The sequence below is a fragment of the Drosophila sechellia genome, chromosome 3L (assembly GCF_004382195.2).
Source record: "Drosophila sechellia strain sech25 chromosome 3L, ASM438219v1, whole genome shotgun sequence".
Classification (NCBI taxonomy): domain Eukaryota; kingdom Metazoa; phylum Arthropoda; class Insecta; order Diptera; family Drosophilidae; genus Drosophila; species Drosophila sechellia.
The window spans coordinates 2214234-2227972 of NC_045951.1; the positions used below are offsets into that span (position 1 = coordinate 2214234).

At 43.6% G+C, this 13739-nt stretch overlaps 1 protein-coding gene across 1 annotated transcript; it reads left to right on the plus strand.

Annotated features, from left to right (window-relative positions):
• Positions 1–1004: 1004 nt before the first annotated feature.
• LOC6610453 lies at positions 1005–1681 on the plus strand. The gene has a single exon (XM_002034998.2). It carries the CDS (start codon positions 1120–1122, stop codon positions 1462–1464), a length of 345 nt encoding a protein of 114 aa, XP_002035034.1. The 5' UTR covers positions 1005–1119; the 3' UTR covers positions 1465–1681.
• Positions 1682–13739: the final 12058 nt, after the last annotated feature.

Consider the following 13739-nt stretch of genomic DNA (forward strand, 5'->3'; position numbering starts at 1 on the left):
ATTCAATTGACTGGGCGTGGCACGTGCTACAGGGTACATATCTATCCATCTGTATCTATATGTACAGAGGAGTGTGTGGCCGCCTACTTCGGCATATTTATTCCCTTTTTTGGTTCGATTGCCTGGCAGGAAATTTATTTATATTCAATTTGTGAATTTATGCCACTTTTTCTGCCAGGGAAGCCGGCGACAATGCCGGGGGAAATTCACTTTGGTGCAGTCGCATCAATGGGGCAGGAAGCTATGTGAGGAGTGCACTAGGCGAAAATGTGTCCGGGATTCGGGGCTCGGGGGCAAACTTGATGGGCTTACTGCGAGCTAAACGAGTGAATATTCTGGTAAGAGGATTTCGAAGAGATCCTAAGGAGCAGATTGTTGAAAAATATATTTTAAGATGATTTAGATAATATTATGCCAATGAAATATTGGTAGATGGAAGAATAAGAACCCAAGAGACTAACTTCTTGATTATATGCACGAATTTTTATATGAAGATGAAGTGAAACTTATTGACATGCAATAAGAATGAAGATACTTTTACTTGCAATAATAGTTTATGGAATATAAAAGTTACAGTGTAACATTGGATATATAGTCATGCAAATGTGGACTTTATTTTAGCTAAATTTTCTCGCTGTGCCGCACAGGACCTTTGTTATCATCTTGCTCAGACTTGCCGTTCCGTGGAAGGAAAGATAATGCTGTATTTACGGCCACAGATGCAGATACTTCTGCTGATGGTCCGTTCGTTGCCTGTCGTTGAGGTCGATACCAAATGGATATATTTTTCGCAAAATCATAAACACATTTGGTCGCTGCCGTTCTGGCTGATTACCTAATCTGAAGGACTAAATACAGTGTACCATTACCTGGTAGTTCCCTAAGGTACAATCCTAACCCATGGAAAACCAGAGGTACCTACTGGTCTACCTAGCCATCTAACAGAAGGTACTTAGGTAGAGGTAGGTTCTCTGGGTATACTATATATGGTGCGATTTGGTTGTGAATCCTTCATTCCGTCGATGTCCTTCCACAGCGATAGTCAGCCCCGAATCGTCGTCCGTTGAGAGCGTTAGTTTTTGAGTCTGTGATAGTTAGACCCAGTGCCAAGTGCCCAGGATGTTATTCCTAGCGCCGCGCAAACATCTGTTTGCCACTAACCTGATCATCCTGCTGATGATCTACGTGATGCGCAAGTGCCTGCAGCTCTTCTGCATCATCGAGAACCGCGCCGTTCATCCGGCCGAGGAAGAGGAGAAGGAGGTCAAGTTGCCGGAAAGGGAGATCCTCCAGAAGCGCCGCCGCGGCTTCACCATCATCCCCGCTGCCATGCACCAGAGCATGCACGGCTTCGGCTACGGCGAGGGTCACTACCAGATCTTTGTGGAGAAGAAGGAGCGCAACCTTCCCACCAAATCGCGCCTCAACGCTGCCACTGCTGAAGTCAAGCTGAATCCCAATTAGTTGGTTCTCCGCGACCAAAGGGAACCACTGACATCCCAGCATGTCAATGACAATGTGCCAATTGAGCCAGCAAAAAAATCAAACCAATCCCCAAATATCCCCCTACATCCAAGTCTTCTTCAATAGTCTAAATAATATCTAATGCATGCAACAAACACTTACTTTGTACACAAATCAAAGCGCATTTATTGGCCATAATAAAAAATTCAAAAAAATAGTTTCTATAGTTTCGTTAAATTTTTTTGTTTGATGTTATTATGGTAAAATGTTTTACTTGTAGGCAATTTTGGTTGATGTGACCTTTTAGGTGATCTGCAAATGTTCTGCTTACTTAGATTTTTACTTATAGGCAGAAACGGATTTCATACCACTTGAAAAATTATATCCTGCAGAGGAGGCGGCCTTGCTGATCGCGTGGGTGTTGCAGCAACATTAAATGGCGGCAAATTTATCACAAAGTAGTAGAACGCCCATGGAGCAGGACAGGATGGGGATTGGGGATAGGCGGAGCTGGAGCTGGAAGATGGGGCTGAGTGGCAGCGGCAGCAACAATGTCTGACAATATGCTGAAGTAATTTGCAAATACTCTTTCCAAAAAGGGCGCAAGTAAGGTATATGTATTAGTATGCCCTAAGTTATTTAATTAGTTTAATGTGGCGCTTTGTTTAAATAATGAGCCCAATTAACCAAAATTAGTAGTAAATAGGTTGTGTTCATTATAAAGCTAATTTACATTTAATAATGGGCGAAATAACATTTTATATATTTCTCGCTTTATTTATTATTGATGCCATCTATGACGTTAATTGGCATTAAGCGTATGTTAATTAGGTTATTCATTAATTGTGCAACTATGATTGGTTGAATTTTCCATTTATTTGGATGTTAAAGTTCGCCACCTGTTCTGTTTACCTTCTCTGAGTGTTCTGTTACTCTACGGTAATAATATGGCTCAGCATTACCCAAATCCAAAAGCTTGTGTAGGGTTTCTAATCCCCCCTTTGTCAGGGCATTTCCAGGTCGCCACTAACGGTGGCCCACTTCCATTGTTCGGCATTGCCCAAGATAAGGACGACGGAGATGGCAGGACGGAGATGGGAGGAACAGGACTCGGCTCGAGCGCAGCAATTGTTAGCAAATCTATCATCATCATCTGGCTAAGCACGTGTCTGTAATGCGTGTGTGAGTGCCTGTCTCTTTCTCCCGCTTACGCCCGTCTCTTTCACCCGCTTATAGCCGTCTCTGTCGCTGCTAAGCTGGTTGAAGAAGCGGAGACAATGTGTGAGCGTGCAACATTCTCTGCATTGCATTATAAATGAAGGAAAATTTTTAAGTTGTAAGCTGCATCATCAGTGCTCCAGCTGCATATAAAATATCCCGCCAAATAAAGCATCCATCCACATCCACATCCACATCCACATCCAGCGAGCCACCCAACCACGCGACATTATAGTCGTGATTGTTATTGCTGTAATTCTAATTCCATAACTATGTGGCTCTGGGCTTTATCCATATTGCCATGTGGTGTCGCCCATACGCCCTGTGGAACGTGCGCTCCTCGGCAGCTGTTGATGTGTAAAAATGAAATGTCAGTCGGATAAGCGCCCACAGGCTTCCTGGCCATAATGAGGTGGCTCCGAGAGGATAACCCACCTAACCCATCGACGCCGCTGGACAATTTTCTCACCCCTTTGCCCGCTACGTGCTCCAGTTTTTCATCTGTGGCTCTGCCCGCATAAAACGTTAAGCTCTCATGTAAATCATGTCGCTATTGTTAGTCCCGTAGTTTTGTGCGCTGCTGGACTCATTATAATTAACAATTTATAAAGCGTTAATCCACATACACTGGCACCAAAACCCTTTGGCTCACCAATACAAACACAGCGCTGAGCACTATAAGAATCAGACCTATTCTTACTTTTTGCATAATTTAAAAAAGTAGTTGTGTGCATATGCATATCTACCACACTTGCATTATCGTCGTTAGCTATCTAATCCTGATGTTGGACCATTGGGATAAAATATGTTAAAATTCGTTGTGGCTTCCCATTTTTGAAGTGTACAATATCCATTGACGGTAATTTGCCAAGGCAGCCAAAAGAGCATGTTCAGCAACAGCTATAGCAAAATCCAGCCAAACAAACAAGTCAGAGGCGTGTGGTGGTAGCAGGGGGGATGTGATGAGAGTGAGTAAACAGCTTTCATTGCTGGAATCCCCTCGTTTCCTGCCCTCCATCTTCAGCTCCATGCCGCCCAACTGCTCCACTGCTCCGCTGGCACGTCGCGCGCATTAAGAAGATGAGCTGCATTTTTCATGCATGTGAAGTTGAGATTGCAGCTGCTTCTCCTTCTCCTTAGCCCTCGTCCTTCCCCATCATCGAGCCTTGCTCATTTCGTTTTGGACTGGCTTTTAGCTGCTCCTCGGCATCTCCCACTGCGGATGCATCCGCATCCGTGCCGAGCTCCTTACCGCTCATCAGCGTCATTTGTATTAATTGCCCAAGCATTTTGCTCCGCGCAATGTTACCAAAAATGGTAGGGGACTCTATTGTCATTTTGCGCTTTTCTTATTTTTTTACATGACTTTTAATGGTTTGTCTTTAGATTTTAAATATGTAAAGCGAAAGCTCGTCTTCATATGTATATAGTGAGAGATGTCGACAAATATCAAACACCATGTCTCAATCCCACTCACTTTCGTTGCACAATCCCGTACAACTATTGACAGTTTTTCCGCTGACTTTTTCAACAAATTGCGCATTTAGCAATCCGCCAACAGTTTGGCAGCCACTGGCTCAATACTAGTCAAGCCGCATCGACTTTTATGGACGCTCAATTAGTGGCTCAATCGAGGGAAAAACATCGTGTTCGATTGAATTTTATTGAGTCTTTAATTGATGCCATACCCGCTGGGATTGCACATTTTCCGATGGCCAAAAACAATAGTAAAAGCGACTGTGGAAATTCCGCCGAATTCCTGCACTCACATGGCAAGGATAATTAGCAAAGCACACAGCGGATGGGGAATTCATGTAAATGATTTCAAAATGACAGCAAATTGCCGTACTTCCTTCCTTCCCTACTTGAAAATGGCTTGAGGCGGCTGCGGAAAAACAAAGAAACCCATTTCAAAACCGTTCAGCTCTGAATGAGGCAATTAAGCGGCGCTAATGAAGCGGCGACTGCCACAAAATTCGCGTTGCATTTTAAGAGCACAAAAATCCAAATGAAATGCCAACTGCAAATGCACAAATGCAAACAAAAAATGCCGGGATAAACTTTAATCAAATTGCCAAACGAGGCGAGCGAAATAAAAACCGGTAGCCATGGCATAATAAATAAATATTCGATTTTAAATCAACCAAAATGGAGCAAAACAATATGCAACAGAGGAAAGTAAATTAAAATTCGATGAATTTACCAGGCATGGTAAATGCAATAAAAATACATATATTTAAATCGGTATGAAAATGCATATGAATATACAGTCGCATTCAAAGCCATAAAATGTTTGAATTATTATTCAAAAATAAATATTTCTAAATCATTTAAACGCAATAAATAGCCTCGAAGTGATTTATTCTTATACGTATCAATCATATTAAAGCTTCAAAGATTCCCTAGTATTTTGTACGCGACTGTTTATATTTTAAGCGGCTTCCCGAGTCGATATATGTGTGGCCACAGAAAGACACACACAAAAACCGAGCCACAATGGTTTGCGCTCATAAATAAAGTAATTAAATTAAATAAACCTCAAAAGAACATCAGTCAGTCGGAATCGCGTTTAAACGAAAGCCGCAAGACTCACGGCATGCCCTACGAATTAAATATTAAAAATCAATTAAGTGACACTAATACCGAGGAGTAATTTAAAATGTTCTGCCTGACTTTTCAGCAAATTTATTTCGTCCTTCGGCTTAGTCGACTCACTTGTCGTCGAAACGGCGCCAAAGTCCTGCCACCATAAACACATGTATGGTATGGACATTGCGCATACGCCGTGTGGTCGGCGGTGCGCGGAGGCCAAACCAGAAATGTTTATTACAAGCCACTCAATAAAGTATCGAAGGCCTATAAATTGCGCTGCCGATAATACGATCACATATAAACGCCGGACAGTGCGTAGCGAAAGTATGCAAACAGCACTTACTGGCTGACACAGTGTGCGCATTGTGGTGCCAGCTTTCGGCTGGCACTGTCATGTCCGCTTGGCTTGGTAACTTTCAACTCGTTATGGCTCGCCTCGTTGTGCTGCATGCAAATGGAAGGACTACTGCGAGCAGGACTGCCGTGAGGATTCGTTGTGACTGCGCTGACTTGGCTGGCTCCTGCTGCCAAATAGGTCAAAGTGGCAGTCAGCCAGGCGGCCAAAACGTTTGCCAAGCCCAGTGCATCGCACACTACACTACCACAACACTTTATTTCAAAAACGTTGTTAAATTTATTTTCAAAGTATTACTAGCAGACAGTATATATCTCAAATGCTACCTGAAATAAATTATATTTTTTCAGAACAGTAAAAGAAATTCTACTCTTGCGTGCCACTCTTATATTTCCAAATGCTTACATGGAATAAAATTTATAATAAACATTAATTGGCATATTTAAACGTGCCTGTTTTATTCAGAGTGTACAGCAGCAAAGCATGCAACACAAAAAGCTGGTAGAGGAGAGCGAAATTGTGCGCGCTAAATTCGAAATCAAACACAAAAAATGCAAGTAAATAAAGCCGAGCTGTGTGTGTGTGTGTGTGCGACTGCGTGGAGCCAAAGGCAAATGCAGGGTCAGGGGCCACGGGTTGGGGGGAGGGTTGGTGATGGCGGATCAAATGTTGGCTCAAACAACCACACATATGAGCACACACCGAGGCGAACCGCTTGGCCAAACATTTGTCCAGCTTACCCAGACTCACACCCAGATCCAGAACCAGAACCAGATCCGTGCCCGTCCAAACCCTCTGGCTTGTAGGCACGTACAAATCCGATTTGCGCAATTCAAACAGCGTGAGTTTCGGACGGAATGCATGCGAATTATTTGCTGATATTGCCCGCAATCGTCGCCACCATCCGTCCGCATCCGCATCTGCATCCGCACTCGCATCCGCATCGCCTTCATCATGGGCATCATCATCAGCAGCCGGCAGGCTGGATGGCCATGTTTATTCCTCTTTATGCCCGACTGTCCCTGGGAATGTTTATATAATTTTAATTAATTTTCTGCGGCCAGCTTAAATCTTCATTGCTCCGGAGCAACGTAAACCGCAGACGCTTTTCCCTTAAGCCACCAACTTTGCTTTCATTTTAATTAAAAATGCGTTTTAATGCGATTTCCCTTTCGCGCCGCTTCCCTGCGCAAGTTCAAGGCGGCGGTTGCATTCCGATCGGGAAATCAGAGAGCCATCAGTCTAGGCCACAACTGTTGCACTTCTGATGGCTTCAGTTGTGACAAGCAATAAATCGCATAAAGCAGAGCCGGAACATGCCAGCAATTCCATTAAATGTCGAATAAAAATTCAAAACAAAGCTCCTGCACACACAATGCGCAATCAAAATGAACGACAAATGCCTGGCACACATTGCAAATATTTTCCGGGCACAATTTCCTCCACACCAAACCCCCTGCTCCCGCCCCCCAGCAATCTGTGGCACATTCGAGTCCCCGAAAGCCACATGGACGAAGATTGAATGCACTTTTTCAGCGCACGCTCGGACAATCTCGGAGTGACGCATGTGGCCCCCCTCTCTGCGGTTCCTCTGCATATGATTAACCCGCACAACAAAGTTCAGATACCCCCAGCACATTGTTGACAACTTGGCTGGAGGAGTCAGCAAAAGCCAGGAAAATTTAAGGACTGCAGTGCTTTATGTGGAACATTTTAGTCAGCTTGCCGGCAAAGAAATTAAGTTGCTTGCGAAAATACCAGGAATATGTAGGAACAGATTATGCAGGGCAAGTTTATGAGGCCACACTCAGCGAAAAGTGTTATCCTTGCAGGGTTAACATTGCTATCCTCCTCTTTCTATTTGTATTTCGGCTGAAGACCTCCCCATTCCATAGTGGGGTATACATAGTACTTAGTGCCGTAGAATTCCGAGATCTTGACTTATAGAAATAGTTCCCAGTGCAGAGGAAAGCGTTCTGAGTGCGGCATTAGCTCTCGTTATTATCGCGCAACTTTTATGTTCCGGTCCAGTCGCTCCCAGCCCCTCCTCCTGCAAAACCCAATAAACACATAGTTCCCAGGGTCTGTCCGTGTCATAAATTGCGTGTACGCCATGTGGTACGCTTCTGCAGACAGCGGAGAGATAGCCTTAACCCTCTGCATTTTTTACGCTGCAAGTAGAGCAGCTTGTAAAAAAGACACAAATAACTGGGGGCAAAAATAGGGGCTAGAGAGCTAACGTGGCATTTGCGGTGATTACGTATTAAGATTGACGGCACTGAGTTATGCCCATTTTGACAAGAATTTTAATGATGCTGTAACAGCCATTTTCATATCATCACATGTCACATGACTACTTCAGTCTCAACTTACCAAATGCAAATCAAATGCATTCGTTGCAGCTTTTATTCAAATGCCTGTCTCAATTGCCACATCAATTATACCGGAACGAATTGCCATAAAGTGTCTTCAATTTTCCAAGTTTCTTGGGTAAGCTCCTCCACACCTTTTTAATTGCCTTTAAGTGTCTTTATTTATTTATTCAAATATGCAATGGCCAATTATGCTGTCACAGGTTCTCATATTTTTTCATTTTACCACAGAAAGAGGATAATAATTGATTGAAACGAGACTGGAAGTTATGCTTAAACAAGAACCACTGACCTATCAGTACATATAACTCTATTATTTTATTTATTTGCAACCGAGCAACGATAGAACCAAGTTTTAATAGCCAAAAGCAACAGAAACTAAGGCAATCGTTTAGTCCCCAGACAAGTCAAGTCAATAAATATTGAACTCGAGGCGGAAGGAAGTTCTGGGGAACTGGGAAGTGAGTTTTATGTTGCGTATAATTAGAGTGAGTTCGGCCCCAGAGATTAGTTGGGGCTTTTGCTCATTGATCCGGGCGATGGATCCATTCTAGTTAATTTTCCCCAACGAAAAGAGGGGGCGTGGCAGCCACAGAAGGTCGAAGTAATTGAGATTGTAATCGTTACTTATTGTGCGTATTGGTTCACAGCTCGGCATTCACTGTCCGTTTTCCCTCCCGCATTCATTTCTATGGGTGTGAAACTTTTCCGAGCATTAAGTTATTAAGCTGTTTTGCTCCGATGGTCAAGCTGTGTGGCCCGGCTTACATCGCATATTGAAATATGCTGTAAGCAATTAATAACACCACTCCCGCCCACTTTGGCCGCCCACATTCCGGGGGCCAGAGATCGAATCGATGCCATCCCGCAGCCACATCCACAGCATCGATGTGTGCAAGTAAGCGTTTTCAATGCCATGGCACGTAATAATCACAATGAATTGCACTTGAACAGTCCAAACAGTCGACCCTGGCTGTGCGCCTGAGAGTATGCAGCATTCCGTGGCATTAGCAATAGGGTTGAGCGATTGGCTAGGAAATAGCTAGCCAAAGGGAACAAATCGAAGTAAAGTGGACACATATTAGATTTAATTTTATATTAGATCTGTGTACTACAATACTATATGTTTTTATTTTCTTTGTCTTGTTAAGCTATTAACAACAAAGGAAATGGTGGGTAGTTGTTTTTGTTTTTATTGACTTTTAGCCATTGTCAACAGCTCTGATTAGCAGTGGGTTGATTGAGGGGGCGTTTAGAGGGCGTGGCTTAAACCCCTTGCGCTGTGAGGAACGTTTTTCAATATCAGACAAATAGACAACGAATTACATTGTAAGTAGCTCACGTGCCCTGGATTATGCGTGATATGCCTGGAAATTACTTCATTAGCAGCCGCAAATGGTGCTCTGCATTCTAAACAAGTGTGCAAAAACTGTAGGGGAAAATGGGCGAGCGGAAAATAATCGGTGAAAGGGGAGGAAAAACCACGCAGACCAGGGATTGTCACTTTTTATGCAAAGCAGCAGAGCAAAAAATTGCCAAACACAGAGGTCACACGATACAAAAGGGAAAAACTAGAAATGCGAGGCGTTGTGAGGGGGCGTGGCACTTAAATGGCATTTGAAATGCGCTTAATAATCAATATTTTGAGGCGATAATTGTGTGCGTGTTTTGGTTTTATTTAACCAACTGTGCGAACATGTTATTGATAATCAGCCAACGATATTTAAATGTAGAAGTTTCAACATGTACTGACTTTCACTTTGAAAGTAAATACCTACGCAAGCTAACAACAGGAGCACTCAAATAAAATTATATTTAATTCACCAGATCCGTCAGTTTGACAAGGAAATTAAGTCACACGACACACCTTCAAACGCATTCAAACGCAAACTGCAATCATTAATTTAAACTTAATGTTGCTCTGCTCCGGCAGTTTGGATTCGATTTCCATAAAGTTTGTCACGACCAACGGCCGCAAAATTAAATCAAAAGGCAGCCGGAATTATTTTTCCTCGCTTTTTTTGCAGTTTTTATCCGGTCAATTTACGCTGGAAAAACTGCACACGGCCAGGCGGCAGGAAAATATTGAAGATAATTTGCTGCTTTTGATTGTGCATTGGATTTGCGCAAATTAACTCAATTCATGGCCGCTCACATGGCAATTTAATTAACTGAACAGAAACCGAGAGTGAACCTTTAACAGGATCCGGCTTTAATTAATTTGCATTGGAAGAGATTGGCCAAGTTGAAGACGAAACTTTGGGGAAACAAAAACTTTTTCCACACGCACACCCAGCAGTCATGTGGAAGAGGAATTAATAAGCTGCCTGCCATTTCGCATGCCACGAACACTGCAAATCTATGTAAATGCGCCGCATGTGGCGTATACTTAATGTGCCCGACATGCAATGTTCGGCACTAGAAGAAGCAGCTGCAAGAACATTTATAACATTGTGTTAATGCGACTTATGTGACAGACCAGTTAATTACTGCGTACCGAAAACACTGCTTGACTGTTCGCACAATGCCACCGAGCTTCCCCCAATTTTCCGCTTACATTTCCCATCCATTTCCCGCACCCGCTGGGCGCCCTAACTGGGAAATGCTTTTTAATGGCATCGCTCTAGATGTTTACTTTGCCAAATGTTTCACTGCGATGTGTTTGCCCAGCTCTTTCTTGTACAGATATGCTCGTATACTCGTATCTAATTAAATCCAGCACTTGAAGCGAGCTAAAAATATTTATGAAATGCTCGTGGCGCAATGAACTTTACTTAACCCAAGTGGCGGCGAGTATTTATCCCGACGAGCGTTGTTTATGGAATTTCAAGAAGCCTTTTTTCAAAGAATTCCAGAAAGTGCTGGCCTAATGAGCGACCCCTGGGGAGTCCTGGCCTTCCAATTACACTGCTTAGAACCTGATCTACTGTCTGAACTTTGACCTTACGAGCAGTCTTAGCCGCAGCCTCCTATAAATCATCGTTTCAATGTTTCTGCGATGACGAGGACTGCCAGGGATGGCAGAAACAGTAACGACACTTGTAACTATGCAATTTAAAACGACAACGCAGGGTCTTGATCCAACGACAACCGGCCATAAGGAATGTCAAAAGCTTTAAAGCAACAAAACAAGAAGAAGAAGAAAGGAAAATGGAAATCTAACAATAACAACAAACAAATTCAGGCAAAAGGCCAAATCCTGCCGCCGGTCAGCAGTCAGCAGGGAGCAAGTGGCAAGGAGCAAGGAGCAGGCGGGAAACGGGAAAAGGAAAGGACCGGGACAGGACAGGAATTCCTGGGATAGAACTCGGGCGCTACGGGCGCTAAACTTGAGCATAATCACATAATAAACATTTGCCATGCCAGTCCCAAAAAAAAGGACAGTCGGAGGTTTTCATTAGAGCGGGAAAGCAGCGGAAACGGAAACGCAAACCGAAACCGACATGATAATAAATATGTGGGGCAAAGTGTAAAAAATAAACGGGCGACAGCCGAATTCAAGATAAACAAAAGCGCGAACAGACAAATATGCATAAGTGCACTGGCAAAAAATCACATTTAAAAGCCACCAAATTCAAATTTCAGATAGGATTTGGTTTTTCAAACACTTCGAAGCTATAAGTATGCTTATACTGCATATAGAATGTATTTCTCGAAGTGTTTTTTAGGCAGAGGCACGCACGCATGTAAGCAACCTCGAAATGAGATATACTTAATGGTCGAAATTAAGCGCGCCTGAATGGTCGGATTTCCAAGGCCAGACGAGACTGTCAACCAGTCAGCCAAACATCCAGTCAGTCGGCTTGGGCATTGCTCTATTTTCCAGGCATTTTCACTGATTTTTTCACGCTTAATTTCCGTGCCTCCCCATGTAGCTTGTGGTTTTATGTGCGCTATTATTTTTAATTTCTTTCATATTTTCCGCACTCGTTTTTGTGGTTTAAGGACATGCTTAGCGTCCCTTTTATGGCGAAAGTTTGTGATTGTTTTGGGAATTAAAGTCCAGGCATTCAATTTGATTTAAAGCCTGCACCACTAGGCGTATGATGAATGTGGCCCACAGCGGCCCACGCAATTTCTTCAGCCAAAAGTCAATAAGTTGGCAGGCATAAATTGTGGAAAAGTTTGCCGACTGGGCAGCCGTAAGTCAAAAGTTGTCTTATCCCGTTGAAATATGGCCCACGTCCTGCTCATTTGACTAATTGCAGCCTCCCTCCCCGTGATTCAGATCTTATCCCGACCCAAGTCCTCCTCCTTTAAGTCGTTCCTTTCGCTGACACTTAGTTGGCAAACGTTGTCACTTAGTTGGGAAATGCAATCCGGACTCGTGTCGGGGAGACTGCCTCGCCGTTTTAGGCCAGCCCCTCCGTTGTTGCCTGCAAATCTGCGAAACGTTGCCATGTTATCCTTGACTCGCCTTTGCTGCCAAAAATCCTTTTCGTGCCAAAGAGGAAGGAGGAGCAGCTGGCAGGGGCAGCTGGCAAAAACAAAGGCCGGGAAATTCGTTTATCGCGCCGCAAAATTGTTTTCGTTTTTGTATACACAACACATAATATATATTTTAGTTAGTTTGCACTCTCTATTTCCCAGCCGCTTTTGTCTGCTTTTAAAGTGTTATAAGCAAACGAAAAGTGCCAGAGTTTAGAAAACCGAACTTTTAATTGCACTTTCAGTCGGCAAAAAGATTATTTGCTTCCAATTAAATTGCGTTTATATTATTATTTATAAATTGAACAATCCACAAAGAGGTAGTTTTAAATGAATTGCAGATTTTATAAATGCATATTGGAACATGCTGAATACCCAGTAGGAAATATTAGCACATGACCTTTTTTGTATATTTTCTGTTAACTAAAATCTAATATAATATATTTAACGAAGCTTCAAGATTTCATAATACCTTTAGTTGGCTTAAATTATGCCTGGACTTGGCGCCCCAGACCGAGTAAAACGGAGGCTAAGGCCACGCCCAAACGGCCCCTGAGCGACTGCAGAAACAGTTTCACTTTTGATGGGCCAAAAACAGCAGCAGCAGCCAGAACGGAGGAGAACAGAACGGTACAGCAGCCAAAAGTCATTTTAGCCGCCTTTTTTGGCCCTCTTTCCCGTCTCTGTAATTTATGAGTTTGCGCCTCAAGTTGTGGGCCACACGTAGCCGTAACATTCTCATGCCGGAGCCAGGAGTCCGTGGTCTGTAGTCCAAAATCCGGAGAACGAGTAAAAGTCCGGAATCGAAAACACGGAGTGCAGCAGCAGCCACTGCAGCACCGTCGGCTTATCGCCATTGTCTGGGTCAACCTTGATGTGGTTTTCCCCCCTTCAGCTGCTGTGCTGTCTGGCAGTTTATGAAAACTGCAGCGGAAAATGGATTTTCCTCTCGCTCTCTCGAGGGAAAGCCACCTGCAGGCCGTTGGCCACCCAGGAGTGCAATGTCCTTGTTTATGCGGCGACACTCGCTGTCTATTCGGCAGTTGTTGCCACACGAGGAGCCGCAGCTCCTGCGGCGCTTGATTGAATTGTGTCCTTGTCATTGCATGTCCACCGTTTGCCAAACAGCAGGATCATGCAGTATGCAGAAGGATCAGGTGCAAAGCAACAGCAGGCGGGGTCGTCCAAAGTTTAATTAACTTTTTCAGCTCAATTGCTAAACATGTTTTCGCGGCTGCCGTCACTTTCAAGCCCCGAGTGGTAATTTAATTTAATTGCTTAGGCTTTAAGGTGGGTAGATGTTGAATTTG